Source organism: Trichosurus vulpecula, chromosome 2 (genome assembly GCF_011100635.1).
Source record: "Trichosurus vulpecula isolate mTriVul1 chromosome 2, mTriVul1.pri, whole genome shotgun sequence".
NCBI lineage: Eukaryota > Metazoa > Chordata > Mammalia > Diprotodontia > Phalangeridae > Trichosurus > Trichosurus vulpecula.
Window position 1 is genome coordinate 30026914 of NC_050574.1, and position 27996 is coordinate 30054909.

At 42.5% G+C, this 27996-nt stretch overlaps 1 protein-coding gene across 4 annotated transcripts; it reads left to right on the top strand.

The window, feature by feature from the left end:
* The first annotated feature begins 6724 nt into the window (after positions 1-6724).
* LOC118835743 (tumor necrosis factor receptor superfamily member 14-like) lies at positions 6725-27970 on the top strand. Of its 4 annotated transcripts, XM_036742987.1 has the most exons (10): positions 6725-6851; positions 6937-6990; positions 8939-9047; positions 10618-10743; positions 15603-15755; positions 16329-16419; positions 22636-22811; positions 24969-24993; positions 25840-25859; positions 26818-26880. In XM_036742987.1, exons 2-8 carry the CDS (start codon positions 6967-6969, stop codon positions 24986-24988), a joined length of 699 nt encoding a protein of 232 aa, XP_036598882.1. In that variant the 5' UTR covers positions 6725-6851; positions 6937-6966; the 3' UTR covers positions 24989-24993; positions 25840-25859; positions 26818-26880. The 4 variants fall into 4 exon arrangements, with proteins under 4 accessions (XP_036598882.1, XP_036598879.1, XP_036598881.1 ...); XM_036742984.1 differs by lacking the exon at positions 24969-24993 and having other exon boundaries at positions 26818-27970; XM_036742986.1 differs by lacking the exons at positions 10618-10743; positions 24969-24993 and having other exon boundaries at positions 26818-27970.
* Positions 27971-27996: the final 26 nt, after the last annotated feature.

A 27996-nucleotide genomic window follows, 5' to 3' on the forward strand; every position in this document is an offset into this window, starting at 1 on the left:
AGTATCAGTGATTATACAGTTAATCCTTCTACATTGCAGGGTTAGGAGTACGGCTCCCCAGAGATCTGTAAAATCCATAAAAAAATTTTTGCACCCCCCCCCACTTCATATCACAGAATTCCGAATTATGTTGAAAATCCATAAAAATTATGTTATTAAAAGATAAAATATGCTGACATTATACACTATTATACATATATTTACGCATTTCTGAGTTTCTAAACATTGCTGTGTTGGCTGCTGGCCTGAGCTTGTAGCCTGGGGCTTCTGCAAAACTCCCACAATCCCCATTTAATTGCTTTTGCCAACCTGTAATAAATCAAAACTGCAATGGAGAAAGTTGCGATGTGGAAGGGAGATAACTGTAGTTACACACACACACACACACACACACATACAGAAATAGGCCTAAAAATTTGGAACAACCTCAAGCTGGCTACTTTTTGCTTTTTCATCTATATTTTTCTATGTTTCAGGCCAAAGCATCACATGGTGGAAATATCTTTGACCCTCTTGAGGCCAATGGTTCAGCCACCAACTTGCCTGTGCAGGAAACTAGACAACAGGTAGAATCAGCTCTAATAAGTGAAATAACATCCCAGAGTCAGGACGGTTGGGAACCTTGATTATGCTCTTGGGAGTACAGTGAAACGCCAAGGCCAAGTCTTACTCTCTGTCTGTCAGTAGGACAAAGCTCATCCCCAGCAATGGTGGCCACCTCTTGCTTGAACCTCCTCCTAGCTTTGGAGCCAGAAGCATTCCACATGGCCAGTGATATCTAAGGCATGCCAAAAGTTTCACCACCAACATCCAGTTCTTGTGTCCTGTCCCAGAGCAGAGCATGGCAACCTGGGCAACAGTGCCCGAGTTCTGAGAGGTTGAATGAGCTATGATTATGTGTCTGGAATGAACAGACTCTGCTTGCCAACGACCAATGTGAAAAAGGTGGCTGGCCACCTGGTGTTTTACATAAAGATTATGTTTTTAAATTTATTATATATAATTTATGTTTTGTTCTTGTTTAATTGTTTAGTCATATCCTGCTCTTTGTGACCCCACTTAAAGTCTTCTTGACAAAGATGCTGGAGTAGTTTGCCATTTCCTTCTCCAGCTGTTTTGACAGATGAGAAAAATGGGTTTAAGTGATTTGCCCAGGGTCCCCTCCATAGTAAGTGTCTTAGGGGACAGTTTTCATAAGTCTTTGGGCATAATTCCAGATTGTTTTCCAAAATGGTTAGATTAGTTCACAGTTCTACCAGTCGTGAGTTGATGTCCCAATTGTTCCACATCCCTCCCAACATTTGTCACTTTCTACTTTTATTATTTTAGTCAATCTGATGGGGTAAAACGATGCATCAAGGGTGTTTTTATTTGCATTTTTTCTAATCAATAATGTTTTAGAGCATTTTTTCATGTGATTAAAAATTGCTCTAATTTCTTGATTGGAAAGCTGCTTATTCATATCTTTTAACTATCTGTTGGGAAATGACTTACATTCTCATATATTTGACAAAGTTCTTTATATATTTGAGACATGAGACCTTTATCTGAGAAACTGTCTGGTCTATGCCCAATTTCTGCCAGGCAACGTTGCAGCATTATGATCTGCACAGCAAGTTCCAATTCATTCAGTCTTGGGAGCCAAATCGATACCTGGGATATGTCCATTATGTTCTTTGAGTTCATGTTCTTGTTCCATTCTTCCTGTAAATGTGGACTTCATGATGATTAGGACTAAGAACTATCTGAGAATGGCCTCTGTTCCAAGCATGGCAGGTGAATGGCTCTAGTAAAAATTGATGTAAGGACATTATTTTTAGTGATTTCAAAAGGGAAACAGCTGGGGTGGGGAGAGTGCCAATGGGCCCCAAAGCAGAGGATTCATGGACTTTGGTCAGTTGACATAAATAAGCTCTGGCAGGCAGTGGGAGGAAGGCTCCCAACAACTTTTTCTTTAGCCAACTCACAAATTCTTGTCCCCAAAAGTTAAGTCTTACTTATCAAGCATGAGATTCCTATAATCATTTGCTGTTGTAAATTTCTGTCTACTCTGTTCCACTGATCTACCTTTCTGTTTCTCAGCCAGAACCAGATAGTTTTGACAATTATTGTCTCACTATATCATTTAAGATCTGGTACTGCTGAACTTCCTCTCTTTACATTTTTTCAGTAGTTCCTTTGATATCCTTGAGCTTTTCCAAATGAATTTTGTTATTATTTTTCTAACTTAGTAAAATTATTCTTGGTAATTTAATTGGGATGCATTGAAAAGATAGATAATTTAGTTACAATGGTCATTTTTATGACATTGGTCATCTTTATTACTCCTGAACAATTCATATTTCTCTAATTATTTAAATCTGATTTGATTTGTACAAAAAGTTTGTTTTTATAATTTTGTTCTTGGGTTTATTTTGGCAGCTGGACTTCTAGGTATTTTATACTCTTTAGAGTTATTTTAAATGGGATGTCTTGTACTATCTCTTCTTGTAGGGTTTTATTTGTCATATATAAGAATGTTGATGATTTATGTGTGGTTACTTCATATTCAGCTACTTTGCTAAAATCATTAATTGTTTCAACTAACTTTTTAGTTGAGTCTTTAAGATATTCCAACGCCTATCATCATATCATCTTCGAAAAGAGATAGTTTTATTACCTCATTGCCCATTCTGATTCCTTTTATTTCTTTTTCTTCTCCTATTGCTCTTTCTAGAATTTCCAATACAATATTGAATAATACTGGTGACAGTGAGCATCCTTGTTTCACCCCTGGTCTTACCAGGAAGGCTTCTAACTTATCTTCATTACAAATAATGCTTGCTGATGGTTTTAGGTAATTGTTTCCTATCAATTTAAGAAAAAAATCCATTTATACTTTAAGTGTTTCTAATAAAAATGAGTGTTGTACTTTACCAAAAGCTTTCTCTTTTATGGAGTGGGGAAAAGCAAAGCAATTGGGGTTAAGTGACTTGCCCAAGGTCACAAACTAGTAAGTGTCAAGTGTCTGAGACCAGATATGAACTCAGGTCCTCCTGACTCCAGGGCCAGTGCTCTATTCACTGAGCCACCTAGCTGCCCCTCAAAAGCTTTTTCTGCTTCTATTGGTATAATCATATATTTTGTTACTTTTATTATTGAATTAATCAATTATGTTAATAATTTTCCTTATTTGAAACTACCCCTGCATTTCTGTAATAAATAAATCCCATTTGGGGACAATATACAATCTTTGTAATATATTGTGTCATCTCCTAGTTGGTATTTTATTTAGGATTCTTGAAGTCATAGTCATTAACGAAATTGGTCTACAATTTTCTTTCTCTGTTTTTATTCTTCCTGGTTTAGGTATCAGTACCATATTTGTTTCATAAGACTTTGGTAGAACCCCCTCTTCACCTATTATTCCAATTAAGTTATTTAATGTTGAAATTAGTTGGTCTTTAAATATTTGATAGAATTTCTTTGTAAATCCATCTGGTCCTGGTGCTTTTTTCTTAGGAAGCTCACTTATGGCCTATTCATTTATGGTCTGTTTTGATATTCTATTTCCTTTTCTGCTAACCTAGGTGCTTTATATTTTTATAAATATTCTTCCATTTCAGTTGAATTATTAAATTTATTGGCATATAACTGGGCCTATATAGGTTTTCTTGAAATGGAAAGTTACTGTTTTATATTGAATCCTCTCTTACTGTCTGCTATGTACATGGAAATGATTTCTTTTTCTCATTTTGTATTTAAGTTTACCATTAAAAAAATTACCAAAATAAGTGATTTGGTTTTTTTCTCTCTTTTTAAAAAAAATCATATTAATCCTCCCTAATTGAAAAATGGTCAAAGTATATGAACAGGCAGTTTTCAGAAGATGAAATCAAAATTATCTATAGTCATATGGAAAAAGTGCTCTAAATCACTACTGATTAGAGAAATGCGAATTAAAACAATTCTGAGCTACCCCCTCACACCTGTCAGTCAAATTGGCTAATATGACACACAAGGAAAATCATGAATGTTGAAGAGTATGTGAGAAAATAGGGACACTAATGCATTGTAAGTGGAGTTGTGAACTAATACAACCATTCTGGAGAACAATTTGGAACTATGCCCAAAGGGCAATCAAACTGTGCCTATCCTTTGAGCCTGAATACCACTACTAGGTCTGTATCCCAAAAAGGGAAATTAGGGAAACATGTACCCAAAATAATGTACAAAAATATCTACAACAGCTCTTTTTTTATGGTGACAAAGAATTGGAAATGGAAGGAATGCCAAACAATTGGGGAACTGTTAAACAAGTTGTGGTGTATGAATGTAATGCAATATTATTATGCTATGAGGCAGATTTCAGAAAAACCTAGAAAGACTTACATGCACTGATGCAAAGTGAAGTGAGGAGAACCAGGAGAACATTATTCACAGTAACAGCAACATTGCGTGATGATCAACTATGATTGACTTAGCTCTGCTCAGCAACACAATGACCCAAGACAACCCCAAAAGACTCGAGATGGAAAAATACTATCCGCATTCACAGAAAGAACTGATGGAGGCTGAATGCAAATCAAAGCATAATATTGTCACTTTCTTTATATTTTTTCATGTTTTTTTTCCTTCTGTTTCTTTTTTCACAACATAACTATTAGAGACATATGCACACATACAGCCTATATCAAATTGCTCACTGTTGTGGGAAAGAAGAGAAGAGGCAGGGGTGAGAAAATTTGAAACTCAAAATTTTGCATAAAAATGAATATTAAAAATTGCCTTTACATAAAAATGTAATTTCAAAGAAAAAAGAAATCATTACTAACCAAAACTTTATCTATTTGATTGCTTTTTTTTCATAAAACAAACTCCTAATTTTATTTATTAATGCAATGTTTTTCTTATATTCAATTTTATTAATCTCACCTTTAATTTTTAGAATCTCCAATTTAGTGTTGAATTGGGGACTTTTAATTTGTTCTTTTTCTAGTTTTTCTTTAATTGCATACCCAATTCATTGGCCTTCCTCTATTTTATGGTTGGAATCATTGGGAGAATTAAATTTTCCCCTGATTTCTGCTTTTGCTGTATCCCGTAGGCTTGGAAATGCTATGTCATTATTTTTTCTCTTTAATAAAAGTATTTATTGTTTCTATGATTTTTTCTTTAACCTGCTCATTCTTTATGCTTAGGTTCTTTTAGCTAACTCATACAGGGTTATTAAGAGACCAGGCAACTTGCCGGTTTACGAAAGAGCCCCAGGGAATGGAGGAGGTCTTAGAAGGGCTATTTATCACAACCATCTCATGCCCATAGCAGAGTTAGTTGGACTTTCCAATGAGCAGGTGGAGAGAGCTGATAGTCACTCACCTGGAAAAAGGCTGAGAAAAGGAGACCAGGAAAGACTTTGTGGCCCAGATAAGGAGACTCTATGTGTCATTGCAGGGCAGGAGAATTAAATCTGGAGTCAGCTCCTTTCATTCCTCAAACTGCCACAGAAACTCGTAGGGTGTAGATGCTACCCACAGAACCTGAATAGACTGACAGCCAACTTGGACTGGTGTGTCAGCCCAGGTGTAGACACAGGTCTGGAATGATCCTGATGGCCAGCCCACACCAACTGCTAGGGCGGGTACATGACTAGAGAGGTCAGGCAATGACAGGAGAACCAGGCAGCTTAGAGCAGGCACTAGATGGAGTTATGATGGTGTAGGTAAACCTGAAGGCAGAGTTCTACCTGTCTCTGGGTAACAATGCAAGGTAATCTCATGTGAAAAGTGCCCAAGAATGTGATTACATATGTTCATTGCTGTACGTGTGAATGACTATTTGTTGAGACTAGTTTTTATTTGCTACTGTGTTCATCTGATTATGTTTTGTGCTATATGCATGCCATGCCAATGTTTGTTAATTGTCGTACAGGCCAGTGTTTGTAGTGCAGCTGTGAACTCTGTAGGGGCCTAGTGACATTAGTGAAGTGGGCTAGTTTTGCTTCGTTGATCGGCCACAACTTTTGATTCATTTGTTGAGATATGGGGAGGTGTATGTATATGTATGTGCAGATGTGTGTATTTGCATGTATGTGTATAGGTATAGACGCACATATATCTGTATATGTATTCTGTATGCATTTTTACATATATAGACACATACACATGCATGTGTGTAGGTATTTCTATATCTCTATCTATCTATATCTCTGTCTTGATACGAAAGAAAGGCAGTCCCTGCCTCCAAGGAGCATGGTGTTCTTTGGAGTGGAAGCCAAGAAAAGCCACCAATGTACGATGAAGAGTTACCATCATCAGACTTTCCATCTGGTCAGTCTCCCCCACTCCCCTTCTCCCGCCCCTCCCCCTCCTCCTCACCCCCAGCCTCCTTGCTGGATCTGCCAAGACCTCTCCTTGTCTTTGTACATGTCCTCCTTGTGGTTGTTATTGTTGTCTAATTCTGTCTGACTTGTCATGATCCCATTTGGGGTTTTCTTGGCAGAGATACTGCAGTGGTTTGTCACATTTCCTTCTCCAGATTTTACAGATGGGGAAACAGAGGCAAACACTGTGATGTGACTTGGCTAGGATCACGCAGCTAGGAAGTGTCTGAGGCTGCATTGGAACCCAGGTCTTCCGGACTCTGGGCCTGGCACTCTATGTACTGCACCACTTCCTGCTCTCATGCACATCCTCCCCCGGACTAAGGAAGTTGGGTGTACTTTGAAATTTCTGATCATCGCCAGCTTGTTTCCTCCTTTACAAATTCATCCTTATCATGCTCACATTTGTCAGTTATGGCCACGACCTAGGCTGAGAAGGGCTTTCTATTGTTGAAAGAATATTGTTTTTTGACCTACAAACTGAAATAAGGTAAGTACTGGCTTTTATTTTCACTTTCAATACATTCAAAGACCTTAGTCCAATCACAAAACAGGATGTGATGTGTTCTTTACAGCTAGAGACAGCCAGACTGAATTCCACAGAGATGGTAAACCGAGGCTGCCTGAAGGTAAGAATCTGTGTCTGGGGACAGCTGGACAGGGACTGCCTGCCCTCTGTCTCCCTACCCAGGCCCACCACCACCCCCCAAAGGAAAAGGAGGAGTGACTGCTATAGCCTCGGCTCCAGAAGGCGGGGGGGGGGGAGGATTCAGAGGAAGATACCAAGCCCATTGGGGAGTCTCTCGCCATTTTTCTCCCTAGTTCCCATTCTGCCTCTCTTCTCAGCTCCCCACTCCTCATCCCCTCACTCAGTCTTTCCCTTCTGTTCCCCTCTTCCTAATTCCCTGACACCACGTGCCCCCTTCCCTCATGGCTTCCTCCCCAGTCCCCTCCCACCCTCTTCCCACCTCTAGCCTGGACATAAAAGGATCCAAAGGACAGATTCCTCCCTCTTGAATTTAGTGATGGGGAGGGGGAGAAGACTAGAGGGTCGGTGGAGAAATTAGAAACCTAGCTAAGGAGAGTTAAATACTCTGTGGTAGGGAGAGAATAGGGAGGGATCTCTGAGCTCAGGAGGCCAACCACTTCCTGCAGTTGCCATTCAGTCATTTTCAGACATGTCCAATTCTTTGTGACCCCATTTGGGTTTTTCTTGGGAAAAAGACTATAGTGGTTTGCCCTTTACTTCTCCAGCTCATGCAACAGATGAGCAAACTAAGGCAACCAGGGTTAAGTGGCATGTGCAGGGTCACACAGCTAGGAAGTATCTGAGACCATCTTTCAACTCGGGTTTTCTTGCCTCCAGGCCCGGCCCTCTATTTACTGTGCCACGTAGCTGCCTGCCTGACACACAGTAGGTGCCTAATAAATGCTTGTTGGCTTTTCCTTACCTCTCTGAGAATGACTTTTCTTATCCCCAAAGTAAAGGGGGCAGATGAGAAATTGGGGGTGGGTGGCAGGGAGGGATTCCTTTGGCAGTTCTGCGGGGTCTATGACTGCTTCAAAAGACATGTTTTTAAATGTATAAAACAAAAAAAGAAAGAAAGAAGCATTTGTTAACTCCCTAGTCGGTGCCCAGCACTGTGCCTCTAAGCACTTTATCTCATTTCTTCTTCGTTGCTGCCCTTTGGTCACTCTTCCCCCCCACCTCGGAGATAAACACCTGCTAGCTGCTGTAGGTGGAGCAGGTTTGAAAAGCAGCCAGGCCAAATGAGGCAATAATTCTCCTCCATGGCCCTCTAGGAGGACTTCCCCCTTCCTTGCACCCTCTCCATGGCCTCTCGGGCTCTGATCAGCCTTGTGGGAGACAATCCTCCAGCATCCCTTGGACAGAGGCAGAGTGGATGGAGACAAGAAGACCTGAGTTTGAATCCTGCCTCCCACATTTACTAGGTTAACTTTCCAGCCTTGGTTTCCCTACCTGTCAAAGGGGTATAATAATAGCACCTCCTTCACAGAGTTGTTATAAGACTCAAATGGAAAGTGTGTGAAGCTCTCTGGAAACCTTTAAAGAGCTACATTAGGTGGGAATTAGTCATGATTAAAATTACATCATACCGGCATCCATGCCCCTCTCCCCCCAGCCTTTCCAGTTGGTGCTTTTTAGAGTTAGACACTGGTCAGACTCCTTCTCTTACAGATTAAATCACAGGATCCCATGACTAGAGCTGGAAGGGATCTTGGAGGCCTTCAAGTCCAGTCTCATTTTACAGATGAGGAAACTGAGACCAAGAAAGGTTAAATGACTTGTGCAGGGCAGCACAGTAAGTAAGTAACTGAGGCAGGATTCTAACTCAGATCTTCTGGCTCCCAGTCCCGGGCTTTCTCCAGCACATCATGTTGTCTCTCAACCCCTCATTTTACAGATGGGGAAACTGAGACCCCAAGAGGGTAAGTGGCTAGCCCAAGGTCATCTAGCCAGGGAGTGACAAGGTCAGGATTAGAACCCAGTTTTCCTGACACCCTGGACCATGCTGTCTCCCTCACCCTCGTTGCCTCCTTCTTTCACTTCCCAAGATGTTCATCATGCTCATGATGGCTCAGCTCATCCCCTTCAAGGAGGCGCTGGAATGTATGGTGGGAGAGTATGAGGTGGATGGGCAGTGCTGCCCCACCTGCCAGGCAGGTAAGTCAGAAAGTTTCTTTCTTTAGGACAAATCACTCTCTCCCTCTGGAAAATGTCTGCCTGTTCCAGTCTCTCTTCCTTTCTTCATGAATCCATTTGAATTCCAGAACCATAGAATCTCAGAGCTCAGAGGGACCATAGAGGTGTTTCAACAATCCAGCTAGCAGCTTCTGTGGGGGTGTAAGATCCATCAACAAGCAGCACCCAGAAAGCTGCCAAAATGCTGCAAAAGCACAGGTTCTTTTGATCTGCTTTAGTAAGGAAAGCAACATTGAGGGGTTGACAACCTCACTTTAATCCAGCATACAAATATCATCTCACTTAGTTCAGGGTAAAAAGCCAGCACCCTGAACTTCAGAGCAAAATACACACAAAGTACAAACATCGACAGACAGACCTTGTCTGATTCAAATACCAATACATAGTTACCAGAGTTTAACAAAATCCCAGCATCCAGGTTACAAGCTGGAGGGCCCTTAGCTACAGCTGCTCTGAGTCTCCGTATCAGCGCATCAGCACACCAACACAAGTGAGAGCCCTAAACAAATTACAAACATCAACAGACAGACCGAATACAGATTCATAGCTACCAACATCTAGGTTCATCCCAGGAGCTCATAACATGGGCTGGCCCAGAGTCACTCATGCCACCACTGCTCCAAAAAAGGTGAAAAAAACCCCTGCTTTTATATCTTTTTCAGGGTGGGGGTGAGTCACACATGAGACTCGCCCATGTGACCTAAAATGGTCACAAAGAGGCTTCTACCTTCAATCCCCACTCACTCACTCCCCCACCTTCTGTTGTCCCTGTTCCCCCATGGCAGTGACCATCGTAGCCAGCCTAGATGGATCCTAAGATTCCGGACCTGCCTTGTCCTAAATTCACTGCACATCAGAGTGGGATGGAATATTAGGGACCACCTTAAATCCTGGAGCTCCCTCTCACTATCTGTGTGACCTTGGGCCAGTTACTTACTCTCCACATCTACAAAACAAGGACATAAGACTAGGTGACTTCTAACCTTCTGTGACCGAAGATTGCTTTCCTGACCCTGAATTCTATTTTCTGAGGTCATTCCCAGGTCTGACATTCTATGCTCTGAGGTCCCTCCTAGCTCTGATATGCTGGGTTCCAGCTCTGACATTAAGGCTCATCCCCACTCTGACAGTCTATGTTGCGAGATCCTCCCCACCTCTGACATTCTCTGTTCTAAGATTGCCCTTCCAACTCTGAATCCTGTGTTCCGAGCTTCCTCCTATCTCTGACCTATGTCTTAGAGTTTTTTTTTAACTGCGACATTATAAGTTCTTCTGAAGACTCTTTCAGTTTTGACAGTCTGGGTGCTAAGATTGTGTTGGGTATGGATGTGTACCATTGTAACTTTTGTAGTAAACCATACTAAATCACCCTAAGTTTCATAGGTCACCTTGGTAGCCTCCTAGGTCTGGTCTAGGTTGTCATATACCAGTGTGAGGGTGATTCTAGGGGGAGAGTGGGGCTGGAGGGGACTGCCTTCTGCAGGAAAGTGTCTGTGCCTTGTTCTTGATGCTGACTCTTTGATACCATTAGGTTATAGGGTAAATGAGACGTGCACTGTAATGACAGGCACCACATGTGTAGCTTGTGATCCCGGGACCTACACAGAACACCAGAGTGGCCTGAAGGAGTGTCTCCAGTGTAAAGTCTGTGACCCTGGTAAGAAGCTCTTCAGAGGCCTTGGGGTAACCTAGGGCCCTGGGTCTAACCAAAGCTTGCCCTCTCCTGGGCTCTGAACTGATTCCTCTAGTTCCCTGGGAAGGGGCACCTGGGTCCAGAGGAAGTCATCAGTCTTGGATCTAGCCAGACAAGATGGGGTGGGGCGAAGTCAATAGCCCAGAGATCAAGAGCTGGGCCATATTAGGAGGAGAGGCAGTGAGAGTGCTGTGCTGGCAGGTGGGACACCTGGGCTCCATTTCAGGCATTTCCGTGAGACTTTGGACAATCATGGCCAAGTTTGGACCTCAGTTTGTCTATCTATACCATGAGGGGATTGGCTAGTTCCTAAGGTTCTAGGACATGGGAAACACAGGATTGTTTATTCACACTCTCACACAACCCTAGAACAGACTATCCATGCTGGAGGGGACCTCAGAAGAGAGAAAGTAAAATGTGGAGGATTCTGAAGGGGACAATCAGCAGAGCTGGTCCTCAGGAACTTGTGAAAGAGGCTCGGTTAGTCCCAAGTGCTCTACCAGCTCCTTAAATGTGCCATCTACGCCTTCCTGACCTCTAGCCATTGGAATAAGATGGTTGTCTCATGACCTGGTGTTTCCTCCTGACTGCCCCAAACCTCTCCCTGTAACCCCTAGCTAGGCTCATCCTCCCCAGCCATGCTCCAGCATTTCCAATTACCTCTCCAACCTTCTGCTCTCTTCTGATGGTTCCCCTGCCCTCAGTTGCCTGCCAGGGAGGAGTTATGCTAAGCAATTAATTCATACTAGATTGTGGATGACTGCTGATGTTGGCGTTTCCCAGGGTATTTAAAAAGTAGGTTCTTATTCACTTAAAGGAATGAATTTCTAAAGGTGAATTTTCACCCACAGTGATAGGAGGATGTTTTCAAGAACAAAGCTCATCCCCTCCCCACAGTCCTAACCCACTTTACACTTGAAGCCAAGCTGGGTCAGGGCTACATCAAGGTTAAGAAGGGGGAGGGTGTCCCTTTTGGTGGGGGAGCGGAAAGAGGGGAGGCAGATGAATGCTGGCGGTGGAGCTGGCCCTGCTGCTGACCTCGTCTACTATGACTTAGTATTCTGGAACTTGGACTTCTCTATTTGAATAGGCTGTTTTGCATAACTGAGAAATCTTCTTAAGCATGTCAGATCTCTTGACAGTGTAAAGTACTGGGGATTCTCCATGTTCTTCCTGATCCCCCCATTTCCCCTTTTCTTCTCCCCCAGAGACTGTCCACCTGCCCAGTCAGGGCCTCTCCCCTCCCTAGCCCCTGTGGAAGGGATCACTTGATAACAGATCCAGAGTTGGAAAGGACCATAGTGGTCATCTCATCCAGGACCCTCATTTTACTGAAGAAACTGACCCCAGACAAGTTGTATCTGTCCAAAGTCACAAGGCAGCAAATAGCAGAGTCTGGATTTGAACTCAGATCCCCTGACTGCAAGTTAAGAACTTGCTCACAGCTTTTCATCTTTCCCTCCTCCAGTCTCAGACACAGATCATTTTAGAGTTTGAAAAAGTTTTTAGCTCCAATAGTGACACCAGGTGATGCGCCAAGAAGAGTCCTAGATGAGAAGTAAGAGACCTGGGTTCAAGTCCCAGCTCTGCCATTCACTGTCTGTATGATGTTGGGTAAGCCAGTCAAGAAATATTCATTAAGCACTTACTATGTGTCAGACACTGGGCTAAGTGCTGAGGATACCAAGAAAGGCCCTTGAGAAGCTCACAGTCTAATGGGGGAGATGCCATGAAACAATCTGTAGAAACATGATGTAGGCAGGACAAAGTGGAGATAATGTCAGAGGGAAGGCACCAGCATGAGGGGAAATCAGGGAAAGGTAACTAACCTTTCTGGGCTGCCATTTGCTTATCTTTAAAATGACAGGGTTAGATGCAATAACAATCAGGTTCCTTCCAGCTCTAAACCTACATTCTATGCATTTGGCTAAGAGACTTGGGCTCTGGTAGCCCACTGGTGCAGTGGATAGAGTGCTGGGTCTGGAGTCAGGAAGATCTGAGTTCAAGTGTGACCTCAGACACTTCTGACTTTGTGACCTTGGGCATGGCTTACCCGCAGTCTGCCTCAGTTTCCTCAACTGTAACACGGGGACAATAACAGCATCTACCTCTCAGGGTTGTTGTAAAGATCAAATGAAATAATGTTTGTAAAGCACTTAGCACAGAGCCTGGCACATGGTGGGGAGGCACTAAATCAATGCTCGTTCCCTTCAACCTTCCCTTTTTCTTCTTGCCACCTCTCACTGACTCTGCATGACTTTAGGAAAATCCTTTTCCCAACCTGATCCTCAGGGACTGTATCTGTACAATGGGTGCAGGTAACAACCCTTGCCCTCCTGGAGGGGTTGTTAGACTGGCCTGAGATTGTGATGAACCCAGGGCTAAGCCAAAATTGGTGGTTTGGCACAGCCAGGCAAACACATATGCTGTGAGCATCCAACTAAGAAAGTTGAGTCTGTGGAGGGGAAGTGAGCCTCCCATTCACGGAAGGGTAAATGACAGGCCCCAGTTTCCTCAACCTGCATATCTCTGTAGCTAGCCACAGTAGTTCCTTCCTTCTTCTGCCTCATAATACTCAATTTAATTGCACCTCTATTCTTACTGACCAGTTCCTTCTGACCCCCTGGAGTTATCTCTGAAAGTCCTTAGGGGTTCAGACTTTGGAGAGGAAATCAGACCCCCCCTGGGATCCTCAGCTAGTTGGGGCTTGGGCTAGGACTGGGAGTGGAGAAACCCAGGACTGTCTTCAGTCTCAGCTACGTCTCCTAGGAAGCCACCTGTCTCCGTCAGGGTTCCTCTCTTACCTAGGGCAGATCATCAGGGAATAGGAGGGACAGAGTCTGCCTTAATGTCCCTTATCATTACAGTGGAGGTACTAGGAACACTTTTTCTCCCCCTCCCCCACCCACCTGCCACTTCTGCTTCTTCTGGCTTTGTTAGATCAGGGACAGCAGCTTCTCTAAACCTTGAGGATGGCCTTGGGGAACCATCCATGTTCCTACTTTTGGTTCAGAACTCAACTCTGTGCAACTCAGAGACAGGCCTGGCTGGGGAGTGTCTCTCCCAAGCCCAGCTCTCCACACCACACCTTTCCTACCCTTAGTCCCCAGCACACACACTTAGCCAGGGATCCCTTGATTCTGTTTCCCCAAGAATGTTGGATTCATAGGATCATGGGATTTATAAAGTGAGAGGGCACTTGGAGGCCATCTTACTTTTTTTCTACTTTTGTGACTGTGGGCAAGTTACTTCCCCAGGCTTCAGTGTCCTCAAATATAAACGATAGAGGATGGACTTACTGGTATCCAAAGCTCTTTCTTGTCCTGCATCCTATGATCTAGGTCAACTGCTTCTTTCTGCAGAGGAAATTAAGGCCAAGCCAACAAGCATTATTAAGGATCTACTGTATGCCAGGCATGAGAATAAGTGCTGAGAAGGAAGGAAGGATGGATGGAAGAAAAGAAGGAAGGAAGGAAGGAAGGAAGGAAGGAAGGAAGGAAGGAAGGAAGGAAAGAGGGAAGGAAGGGATGGAGGGATTGTCGAGGGTTGGTCAGGGAGGGAGGGAAAAAAGAAAAAAGGAAGGAAGGGATGGAGGAAGGGAGGGAGGAAAAAAAGAAGGAAGGAAGGAAAGAAGGAAGGAAGGAAGGAGTGAGGGAGGGAAGAAAAGGAGAGAAGGAAGGAAAGAAGAAAGAAAAGGAGGGAGGGAAGGAAGGAAAGAAGTAAGAGGAGGCATGAAATGATTATTTAATAAGGTCTTAATATGTGGCAGGCACTGTGCTAAATGCAGGGGATACACAGAAAGGCAAAAGACACTCTGTCTCCACTAAGGAAAGCGTGGGTAGAGTGTTGTCTCCTTGTGGGGCAGGAGTGATTCTGTCTTTGTAGCCCATCCTCAGCACAGTGCTTTGTACTTTCTTCTTTTTATCTTTTTAGGGGGTTATGGGGGGGGGGGTGCTCCAGGTTTGTGATTTTACTTGTTTAGGGAAGAATACACCTTCTATCCAGACATGCGGGAGCTTTGTCTACATCTCATAGTTATAGAGCAGCCTAGAGTGACCTATCCAGCATCCCTCAGCCACAAAGGATCTTGGGCAGTATTTGAGCTCAAAGCTGGATGGCCTGCCTCAGGGTGCTCCCTCCCTGGACCTTTCCCAGGAGAGGCTTCCCTCCCTCACCATGACTATCGGTTGGGAGTGGTATGGAGGGGATTTTTGTTTACAAATGAATCAAACTAGATGGCCTCTGGTATTTTACTGCTGCCCTCCAGGATCGTCTAGTCTAGGTGGGGATTAAAGATGTACTTATGGTCCTGTGGAATGGGCTGTCATCAAAGGACATGGATTTCCCCTCCCCCATCCTCCTGGGCTCCTCACTCTCTCTTACCCTCCATAACCAATCTATGTAGAAGGCTCATCAAATTCACCTTTTTCAGCATCTCCTGATTATGCCCCTTCTCTCCTCCTGCTGCAGACCCTCTTCACCTCATGTTTGGGTTATTCCAATAGATGGTCCATCCTCCCATCCACCTGTGGCTTCCCTGGCTTCCTCCAAATCCGAGCTGAAGTCCCCCCTCCTCCAGGAAGCCAGTCCCCTTAACCCTTAAGTCTAGTGTCTTTCCTCCCTTGATCATCTCCAGTTTATCCTGTATGGATCTCATTTGTACATACATGTTTGCATGCTGTCATTCCCATTAGACTGTGAGCTCCTTTAAAACAGGGACTGTCTTTTGCCTTTATTTGTAACATGTGCCCAGAACACAGTAGGTCCTGAATGAATGCTGATTGACTAACTGACCTAATGTCTCCTTCTCTTTGTTCTTTCAGAATTTGGCTTGGTGACAAGAAGGGAATGCTCATCTACATCCAACACTGTGTGTGGCTGCTTTCCAGGCCATTTCTGTGTCATCATGAAAGATGACTGTGAGCTGTGTGAGCCTCACCAAGTCTGCACCGCTGGCCAATACATGAAGTCTAGAGGTGAGCCTGCCCCATCTCCATCCCCGCTGGGACCCAGAACAGTCCTCTGGAATTATAGTTGGTTACTCCATCGATCTGAGTTCTGGATATTTTCTGAATTGTTTATCTTCACACCGTTATTGTTACTATACAAATTTGTTCCCCTGGTTCTGCTCACTTCACTCTACATCAGTTCATGCAAGTTTTCCCATGTTTCACTGCAATCATCCATTTCGTCATTTCTTATTGCACAGTAGTATTCCCTTACATTCATGTTCCATAATTTGTTCATGCCTTCCAAAATTACAAGGCCAAATCCCAAAACCTCTCCATTAGACATACCCTGTGAAGTCTTCAGAATTATCCGTCCCATTCATATCTATCTATCTATCTATCTATATATATATATATATATATAATTTTCTTCCCACTGGCCTGGGAGTATTTCATAGAGTAGTTCATAATACTTTTTGCTCTGCACTGCTCTGACACAGAGTTTCCAGGGAAGAACCAACCAATCCAATTTAGCAGCTGTGTTTTGTTCTGATCCTATTGCTATGCTCAGCACCAAATCTCCCATGTCTCCTCTTTTAGGCACAGAAATGAATAACACCATCTGTGAGAAGTGCCGGGCAGGCACATTTTCCCCCAATGGGACCCTTGGCCAGTGTCTGCTGTGGACCAAGTAGGTATATCACACTGTCTGGGACTTGATGGTTCATTCTTTTTGCTTGTTACTTTATACTGTTTTTAAAAAAAATCTGACCTTAACAAACACCAAATAAAACAAGTGTTTCCATATACAAAGCAGAACAGAAAAAAGAAGAAAGAAATGACCAAGTGGGGTGTGGTGAGGGTGCAGGTAAGTGTTCAACAACTGGATCTCTGAAAAATAAACATACACAGGATACACTTTTCAGTTTATTCTGCATCATCAGCATTTTCACTATCATTTTCTTAAGTCTAGGCACTCAACAAAATAACAAATCAAGCTCTAATTTGTAATATTTGCTAATTTCTGAGGCATGAATGCTCACCCTAAAAATTTAACAATTGGCTTACTGATACAGCTGATTCTACCACCTCTGGATGTACAGCAGACTATAAAACCCTATTCTATACAACACACATTTCCTTTTAGGCATAAAAGAAATTCAACATGTAGGTTTCAAAGCTGTTCTGCTTGTCTGCCCTTCCTTCTGGTCTTCCTTCTGTTGGACAGCTCCCATTGTTATGATTGTTCCCTTAAACTGAACTACAATCTGCCTTTCTGTGTCTTCTCTTCATCACTCCAGGTTCTACCCTCTGGGGCCAAGCTGAGTGACTTTACTTCTCTTCTCCTTAACATCACTTCCAATACTTGAAGCAACCTTTGGGCCTTTCCAAGCCATCCTTCCATAGCTCCTCACAGGTATATAGTTTGGAGCCCTGGTTACCCCAGAACCATGGGAAGGGCTTTGGAGTCAAGAGAATTTGAGTTCAGATGCCACGGGGGCTAACCACCTCTCCTTGGGCTGGTGAGATAATATTTAAAAGGACTGGTCCATGGGAGATGCTACATAAATGCTGGCTGCTATTATCAGTCACTTGAACTCTCTGTGCCTGGTTTTCCTCATCTATAAATAAGGGACCCCCTGAAGGCCCTTCCAGCCCAGAATCTATTACCCTTTAGCGCCCTCCTGTGGGAGCTCTCCAGCTAACTGAGGAGCTTCCTAAAATGGAGTCCTGAACACAACTCTCCAGATGTGGCTGACCAGGACAGTGTCCATGGGACAGGCTTTATAGAAGTTCCTTTATTCTAAACTTGCCAATATAGTCTAAGGCTGAACCTCCATGGCTGGTTTTCCAATTTTGTTGCTCATTCACAGGGAGTGTTCAGGGCACTTGTATTCTATACTTTTTCTTTCCTTCTTCCTTCCTTCCTTCCTTCTTTCCTTCCTTCCTTCTTTCTTTCTTTCTTTTTTCTTTCTTTCTTTGTTGCTTTCTTTCTTTTTCTCTTTCTTTTTCCTTCCTTCTTTCTTTCTTTTTCCTTCTTTCTTCCTTCCTTCCTTTCTTTCTTTCTTCCTTTCCTCCTTCCTTCCTTCCTTCCTTTCTTTCTTTCTTTCACAATCAAGAATAAGTGACTTCTCCAGGGTTACATACTTAGTAAGTGTCTGAGGCTGGATTTGAACTCAGGTCCTCCCAACTCTAGGGTTGCTGCTCTCTCCATTGTACCACCTAGCTGCACCCCCCTTTTTTAGAATATACATTATAAAATTTTTATTTTAAATTATCATACAGACATATTCACATTTAAATCAACACCATAACCCCATCACAATATCTGTGACAATAAATATGCACTTGACAGAAAAGACTAGCAAAGAAGTCTAGCCTGGTAAGCAGATGCTATCAGAAGTCCCCCAGGCAGAAAGCACACATTTGATCATCAGCCCCAAGGAAGGGATCGTCCTCTTCAGGAAAAGGGTCTGTTCTTCACCACTGCTCTCACTGGGGCAGTCAGAGCCTATCATCTTCACTCTTTGTTCACATTTTGGGAAGCTCTGCTAACAGAGAGGATGTTCACCCTTCAGAGTCATTGTATTTGGAGGACCCTGACACTGTGATTGGATTAGATTTAGGATTAGATTTCTGAGTTGTCTCAGTCCTTTCACTCTCTCTGTTTAGCTCCAAGATGTGGGCATCAAGACGGTCCAAGATGAGATGACTCAGCAGGTCCTCTTCTTCCAAAACTTTGTTGCTACTAGACAAATTGGAGGTGCTTGCAGGGGATGCAAAGAGAAATATTTTCTTGATAATTGCACCAGCATTTGACTCTGACATAGAATCAGAGATGTTGGCCTCATTTACATCTATTGGCATAGGATTGTGGCAATCAGATGGATTATTATCTAATCCCATCTCCTTCCCAGGATGGTGCCATAGTAGAATGGAAAGGGCACTGAATCTGGAGCCAAAGGACCTGGGTTCAGATAGTGCCTCAGATGTTTACCATGGATAAATGTTTACCACTAATCTTTGAACCTGCTTCCTCATCTTTACAATTACAGGATCGGAGAGGGAGTCTTCTGATGTCTGTTTCAACAACAACAACAACAGTAATAATAATTGGCATCTAGGTGGCACGGTAGATAGAGTGCCAGGCTTGGAGTGAGGAAGACTCACCTTCCTTAACTCAAATCTGGCCTCAGACATTTACTAGATGTGTGACCCTGGGCAAGTCACTTCACCCTATTGACCTCAGTTTCCTCATCTGTAACATGAGCTGGAGAAGGAAATGGCAAACCCCTCCGGAATCTTTGCCAAGAAAGCCCTGAATGGGATCATGAAGAGTCAGACATGATTGAAATGGCTAAACAACAATAATATTAATAAATTAATATTAAAATAATAATTTAAATGGACAAGGAGGGGGGGCATTACCAGGATAGAACCATATCTATCTGCTCCCTTAAATATTATTAGTTTAGGGAATATGATTAGGTTTAATCCAACTTTTGACCACTTTATCATTTTGGGGGGGGAAGAGGAACTCCAGTAATAATAATATTAATGTAGGGTTAGAGATGAGAGAGAGGGAGAGAGAGAGAGAGAGAGAGAGAGAGAGAGAGAGAGATTAAGAAACATCTACATCAGGTAAGACCCACTTGCGGTGTGGTCTGTCATGTGGCTCAAAGACAGGAAGCCTAGACATCTCTAGCCTTTTCTCCCAACTGCCCTTTTCCAAGGAAGATTTTAATTCCTGCCAGAACAGAAGCAGGAAGTTGGGGCCCAAGGCCACTTTGTTCTTTTCAGAGAAAGGAGGTACTAAGCTAGAATCATAACTATCTGCTCCCTTAAATATTGTTAATTTAGGGGATATGACCAGGTTTAATCTCATTTATGATTGCTTTGTCTGTTTTTGGAGGAGGAAGGGAAATTCCAAACTCTCTATTCAAAGATTGACTCCTTTCTCACCTAATACAAACTCCACAATGAACACACATCACAAAAAGCAAAGATACCCACTTATCTAAATTGTAACAAAAAGGAGACCAGAAAAGATATACATAGAAAATATTGTCAAATAATGTGGAGTAAAGGCGCTTTTCCACCAGGAGCAAGATAACTCAGCTGGACCAAGAGAGAGTCCTAGGTCTCACCCAAAGGGAAAATTCCCCAACTCTCTAGTGTAGCAAGCTGGGGTGAGGACATGATGGAGGCTGCTGGCACCACTCATGTTTCTGGCATCTTTCCTTCAGCAATCTGAATTGGGGTTGGCCTCTTCCATCTTCCCTCTTCAATCCAGAAGCCAGAGGCACATTGATGCTTGAAGAGTCTCCCCCCAAAAATCTTGAAGCTTGAGGGGTCCTGGAAAGGATTGATGAAGGCTGGAGTCCTCCTACCAACTCTGTCAGCCAACTCCTGCTGGGCAGGGCATTCCTCTCGACCAAAAAAGGACAGGGTCTCATACCCATGGGCACTGGGACAGCAGTTAGGGTAACAATAATAATAGGCAGCATTTACATAGCACTTTCTAGGCCTTGTCTCCGTTGCTCCTCAGAACAACACTAGGAAGTGAAGCAAACAGAGGTTAAGTGATTTGCTCAAGGTCACACAGCCAGGAAATGGCTAAACTAAGATGTGAATTCCCATGTTCCAGACTCTAGGGCTATGTCCACTGATGTCCACTGGACCACCTAGCTATCTCTGGCTCTATGATCTTTTTGAGATGATTTTTTTAGCCTAATTGTAAGGCATTGATTTCATTCAATTCTATTATTTTCCTTCTTACTGTTAGCATAGGTGATAGGGAATACAGGGCTTGCCTTGGAGTTGGGAAGCCTAGAGTTCTGTCCAGTGGTGGGATTCAAATAAATTAACAACTGGTTCTCTGCCCTAATGACCATTTTAAGTATAGAAAAAGATATACTGAAATGTAGTTTAATATTTCATGCATTTAATACTCAAATAAGAATAATAAAAGAGGTACACAAAACTAGATTGTTATAAGAAAGAGTTTTAAAATAATAATGAAAAAATATTAAATAATACCTGGCAAAAAAAGTATTCTTATGGAGCAAAAACAGCCATGTGACCACAGCAGCCAATGTTGGAAAATATGCAGAACCAAAACTCATCCTACCTATTCTACTTCCATGGCTTCCGAAATGGACAATAACATAACCCTTAAAATCTATATTTCTTTTGGTTCATTATGTCCCAACTTCCTATTGGTTTCACCATTCAGGGAATACCAGCACAGTCATACTATCTCAGGGGGAATTGGGGGGCATAACACAAAGTGGAAATAAATGACAACTTGTCACCCCATGGTTGTTTGGCACTTTTCGTCTTTACATCATGTTTGTTTACTGAAGTAACAAAAATGAGGGAATTAAAATGTAGCATTTCATCAAAGATATAATGAGTTTTAAGACATGAATGAATGAATGTTATAAGCCTGGTTCTGTCAATTTTTTTCACCTATGCACAGAATGAACATTACTACAGGCACTTAGAAAAAGCTGTTGGGCAGATGAACATTAAAAAAGAGTAAGGAATGTAAATTTGTGATTTCTACATTGGGAGGCTGCCCAGGTACCCACCTTAGAGAGAACCCTGATTGCAAGAGCCATTTTAACAACCATTTCACTGAATTCAACATAAAACTGGGTATCGGTTCTACTGAACCGATGAGAATAGGCTGAATCCCACCACTGGTTCTGTCTCTTAGGCATAGTAAGCTTAAAAGGGCCAGGGTCTCCCCTTGCCTCCTGGGCCATCTCTTGAATATCTGACCACTAGACCCAGATGACTGGGGAGGAGAAAGTGAGTCCAGTGAACTTGCACAGCCCTCCCTCACTCATATCAAAGTCAACTGAAAGTCATGTCATCATCTCCCCAACGTCATGGTCCTCTTTGAAAATGAAGGACAAATACAACAAGTAAGCTTTGCTTCACAGGCAGGCGACACCCTCTCAGTGCCCTAGCTCTCAATCCTGATGGTTCTTGTATTGGGGAAAGCATTTCTCCACCAGGGAATTCCCCAAACTGATTACAGTTCTGGGCCCCTCAAAAACAAGAGTGTGTGGGTCTGAGACCACTATTCACATTAAAAATAAACAGACACCACTTTTGAGAGAAGGCAAGAAGGAATTTTATTGCTTTCTCATAAGAAAGGATGCCACCCAAGCAAGGGCACTTTAATTATGTTTTACATTTATTTGGTCTGAGTAAATGGGCATGTCCCCTGAACAGAGTACAGGAGAGTACAAAGGACTCAGATGGAAGCCAGTCCTTTTATTGGCTCTTCCTTCAATTCTCCCACCAGGCTCTTCATTTGCCAGATGCAACCCCCTGACTGCCTTGGTCATGTCGTCCTGAAATGGCTCATTTAAGCATGCATACAAGCCTCTAACCTTTCACCCCAGAGTTTTGATTAGAAGTAATTCTAACCAGTCACCTGACTTACCCTCTGTTAAAGACGGGGGGGGGGGGGGGGTGGTAGGGGGAGGAAGAGGAATGCTTTTAACTCTGTGTTTTAACTCTGTGGGAAAAAAATTGCTCTCCCCTCCCCCCTCCCCATTTCTTACAAGAGGGAAAAAAAAACAGTCTTGTCTCATGGCTCTATTCTGTCGAAATTTTTTTGGATCCTGGGAATACTGGCTTTCTAGCCAATCCAAGATGCATGCCCTCCCTACCGGTTTTGTGTATTGTCTAGAAATTGGAGAGGTGTACACTTTTGCTTCACTTACTTCTCTTCCTCTTTTTGGGCTACTCTGCCTCTCTTTCTGTCAGCTCCTTTGGCTGCTGGGTTGCATGGCTGACTGCAGCTGGGGGAGGAGGTGGATCACTTGGTTTTGCTGGGCTGATGGGAGTGAGCTCATGTTCAATGACGTGTCTTCCTCCATCTTCCTAGTTGTACTGCCCAGGGTTTATCTGAAGAAGAGCCAGGCACGGACACCAAGGATGCATTGTGCTCTCCATATAGCAACTCCCAACTCACATTTATCATCATTCCATTAGTTGCCATCATTGTCATCGCTGTCATCATTTTGGTGGTGAAGTTAGTTAGAATGGAAAAGAGCCAAGCAGGTAAGCAGAGGCCTAAAAAGGCTGGAGTGGTGGGGACTTTGCCCCAGGATATTGAATTTAGAGGGAGGGCTCTGACCAAAATTGGAGTCCTGTAGAGCTCTAAAAACAACAGCTCTCAGTACCTAAATCATACATTCATCTAGTGAATCTAGAGAAAGGCCAGCTGGAAGGCAGGGGAGTGCTTCCCCTTGTCCTCATCCTTCCTCATTCTTCTCCCACCCCATTCCCCACTTAACTGAGGGTGGGCTTGACCCAGGTTCAGTTTGTGGTACTTGCCCCCAGGCACAGAGATTCCTAGTTATATTTCTGCGGCTAATCACTAACCTGTTAAATTCACACTAAAACAGTCTAACCGAGATTTCTTATCACCACAACTGTGTGAAGTAAACTTGGAAAACATTCCTTTCTCCAAAGGGAGGTAATGATTGTCAGCAGAGATAGATATATAATAGATAAAGAGGGAGGGAGGGAGGGAGGTAGAAAGAGAGAAAGAGAGAGAGAGAGAGAGAGAGAGAGAGAGAGAGAGAGAGAGAGAGAGAGAGAGAGATGGCTGATTGTTGGCTGGATAGAAAGATGAATGCCTGGATTGAAAGAATGAAAGATTCTGGATAGATGGCTAGATAGGTAGAAGAATGGTGACCCAGAAACACAACTCTTAGGTCTGTTTCCCAGGTCATCAGAAGGAAAGAAAAAGAATCCATGTGTTTTCAAATATTTATAGCAGATCTCTTTGTGGTGGGAAAGAATTAGAAATTGAGGGGACGTCCATCAATTGGGGAATGGCTGAACAAGTTGTGGAACATGATTGTAATGAATACTACAGTGCCGTAAGAATTGATGAACCTGTTGATTTTAGAAAAACATGGGAAGACTTACATGAACTGTTGCAAAGTGAAGTGAGCAGAAGCAAGAGAATGTTGTATACTGTAACAGCAATAGTTGGAAGAATAACTGTGAACAACTTAGTTATTCTGAGTATTATAAATCTTCAAATCAACTATAAAGGACCTGTGAAGGAAAATGCTATCCACCTCCAGAAATAAAAAAAAGTACACATACTGTGGTTTTACATATATTTATAAATCTACATCAAACAAGGGCCTTCTCTAATGCAGGGTGAGGAGGAGGGAGAGAGACTAGTTGGAACTTAAAATGTAACCCAAAAAATCAGTACAATTAAATAAAAAAGATAGATGGAACAGTGGGTAGAGAGATGACAGAGAAAATGATGGATGGAAGCATGGTTGAATGAAAGGAGGGATGGATGTATGGATAGATAGATGGATAATGGAAGGGTAGATGATAGATGGAAATATAGATGATGGATAGATGATAGATGAATAGATAGGTTTTAAATAGATAAAGCATTTATTAAGCACTTACTGTATACCAGGAGCAATACAGCAATGCACTTAAATATGTGCTACATATATCAAGTCCAGTAGCATTTATTAAGTATCGACTGCGTGCTGGGCTAGTCACACATATACACACAAAGCAAGTCAATTCAGCTATTGAATTTATCTCAGGAACCATTTATTAATGAGTTGTTATGTGCAGGGCAGTGTGCTCAGGAGCCAAGGTGAATGCCGAGTTCAAGTCAATTCAATAAACATTATTAAGCTCCTCCTCTGTACGTATGCTATACGACAGTAAAACAGTTGCCATTTTCTAAGAGCCTACTGGGTGCTGGGGGTGGTAGAATTCAACATGGTGTATCAGTAAGCAAGGTGGCACTTTTTTACTGTTTTCTCTTTTGGAGCACTTATTTAATCAAATGTCCTTGATTAGTCTGGCCTTTGTTTCTTTGATTAAATTGGGAGTCTTTGATGACCTTCTTACCTCAAGGGAAAGCTTAGTTTACGTGGGTTTGAGTCACGTGTTTGTGATGCCAGAAGCTTTTAGGCCATGTGGGTTTGAGTCTCATGTTGTGATGCCCTTTGACCCTGAACAGGATATATAAACTCAGAGGTTAGTGTTTTTCCTTTTGGGCTCTCACTCACTAGAAGAGTGGGCTGTGACTCTGGGCAAGCCATTGTAACTTCCCCCCAACCCAGCTTTGCTAACCCATTTGTTCTTTGGTAACTATGAATTGTGATTTGGTCTGTTTATATTGTCACTGTTTGTAATTTATTTGTATTTGCGGTGAAATTCAAGGTGCTGGCTTTTCCTCCTGAAATAAGTGAGTTATATTTATATATATAATATATAATATATATATAATATATATGTGTCTGTGTGTGTGTATGCATGTGTGTGTGTGTGTGTATGTGTGTGTGTGAATGATTAAAGTGAGATTGTTAACCCCTTAAAGTTACTTTCCTTAGTAAAGCAGATCAAAAGAACCTGTACTGGCAGCTCTTGTTACTGGTCTTGTTGGGCCTTAATTACTGATACACATGGACATAGAAAAGCAGACTATATGTACAAGACATGTACAAGATCCTGTTTTGTCAGGAGGAAGGAAGGAAAACACGTCAGAATGAGAGTTCCCCAAAGGGATGGGCTCTGTCCCTTTTGTCTTGGTATCTCTAGCACCTAGTATGGTTCCTGGTATAGAGTAGGTGCTTAATAAATGTTTTTACATTGATTGATGCAGTCTCTGCCCTCGTGGAGCCCACAGAAACTGGAAAAATGCCTTGTAGATATCAAACGTCATTACTTTGGTGATTTCAAGTTTCATGAAAGACACTCCTTGTGTTCCCTGTTGGAATGTAAGATCCTTGAGAGGACAGATTGTTTTATTCTTTGTATTTGTCACCCTAGAGCCTCACACAGTGCCTGGTACATAGTATGTACATAGTAGGTACATAATATGCACTTAATAAGTGCATGTTGATTGGTCGACTGCTCAAAGTCACTAGGTGGGGTTAGAAGCATTCTAAGAACCCAGGTCTTTTTGCCTCTGAGCCCAGGGCTCTGTCCACTACACCTCATATCAACGTTTCTGTAATTCTATTTATCCTTTTGTTATGTCTGAAAAATGTATCCATCCTGCTTCCTGACACTCATCTTCTTTGCATTTCAGCTTATGACATAAGAAGAAGGGTGAGTAACTTTTGCCAGACTTATGGTTTGATCAGTTGGGTTGACCAATCTAAAATTTTTCAGCTAATGGTGCTGCCTGGGGGTCCCTAGCTCTTTTAGCTGAGAACATCTCTTCCATATATCTTTAGTCTATGACAACAAGCTCTGAATGTATCAACTTGACTGGTGGTTTCTAATAGGTAAGACCTTTTCATAAAAAAACAAGGATTCCAGACCCTCCATGTTAGGAAGGACACTGATAAGAAAAGAAGGTGGCCCAGATAGTGATGGGCCTCAAATTCCCACCATACGAGAACTGAATGAAAGATCTGGGCATGTTTAGTCTGGAGAGGGGAAGAAGCAAAGGAGATGCATGATAGGTGACTGCAGGCTGTTCCATAGAAGATTTTCTTTTTCTGTTTGGCCCCAGAGGTTAGAACTAGCATCAATGGGTGGGAGTCAAAAGAGGGTCATCTGTGATTAGGCTGTAGGTCAGGAAAAGATTCCTAAGTATTTGAGCTGTTATCAATTAGAAGCTATTGTCTCAGGAGGGAGCTGGTTCTTCTTGATGGGATGTCTCCAAATGGAGGCAGGAGAATCCAGTTCTGAGGAACTCAGAGAGAAGATTCTGGCTCAGATTTAGGTGGTGTCATTGCCCTCTGAGGCCCCTTCCTGCTCAAAATCTATGATTGTGAGATAGGGAAAAGCCATGGGAAGTCCCTGAAGTGAGGAGTTGTATGTATTGTGTGATATTGGATAAATCACTTTCCTTTTTTTCTAAGTCTCAGAATTCTCCTGTGAAATGTAAGGGCTGGATCAATGATTATAGTTAGAGAAAGAGAGAGAGAGAGAGAGAGAGAGAGAGAGAGAGAGAGAGAGAGAGAGAGAGAGAGAGAGAGAGAAATAGGCCTGAAAAATTTGAAACAAGCCTCAAACTGGCTACTTTTTGCTTCTTCATTTATACTTTCCTATCTTTCAGGGTGAAGCATCACACACCGAAAAGATCTCTAATCCTCTTGAGACTGATGGGTCAGTTATCAATTTGCCTGTGCAGGAGACTAGACAACAAGAAGAATCAGTTCCACTAAGGGAAAGAATATACAAGAGTCAGGACAGTGGGGAACCTTGATTATGCTCTTGGGGTACAGTGAGACATCAAGGTCAAGTCATACTCTCTGCCTGTCCTTGGGACAAAGCTCATCCTCAGCAATGGTGACCATCTCCTGCTTGCACCTCCTCCTACCTTTGCAGCCAGAAGCATTCCAGATGGCAAGTGCTATCTAAGGCAGGCCAAAAGTTTCACCAGCAACATCCAGTTCTGATGTCCTATCCCGGAACAGAGGATGGTAGGCTAGGCAACAGTGCCCAGGTTCTGAGAGGTTGGATGATCCATGAGTATGCACCTGAAATGAACAGTCTGCTTTCCAAGGACCAGTATGAAGAAGGTGGCTGGCCACCTTGTGGGTTACATAATATTTATTTTGTATGTATTTATTTATTATAATTGTTAAGTTGTGTCTGACTCATGGTCACCCCATTTGGGGTTTTCTTGGCAAAGATACTAGAAGAAGGAGTAAAATCCACAATAAGTAATTGTAGCTCAGAATATGAATGGGACAAATTTACACATAAAATAGAAATGAATAGCAGATTAAAATTGAATTTAACAATATGTTGCTTTTAGGAAACATAAAAATGAGAGATACACATAAAGGGAACCTATCAGATTGGCTAATATGACAGAAAAGGAAAATGATGAATGTTGAAGAAGATGTGGGAAAATTGAAACACTGATGCATTGTAAGTGGAATTGTGAACTAATCCAACTATTCTGGAGAGCAATTTGGAACTATAACCAAAGAACTATATCCTATACCTATATCTGTGCATGCCCTTTGATCCAGCAATAGCAATACTAGGTCTGCATTCCAAAGAGATAATAAAAAAAGGGAAGAGGACCCTTGTGTGCAAAAATATTCATAGCAGCTCTTTTTGTGGTAGTTAAGATTTAGAAATTGAACTGATGCCCATCAATAGGAATGTAACGGAATGCTATTTTGCTATAAGACATGATGAGCAGGTGGATTTCAGAAAAACCTGGAAAGACTTACATGAACTGATGCAAAATAAAGTGAGCAAAACCAGGAAAATATTGTCC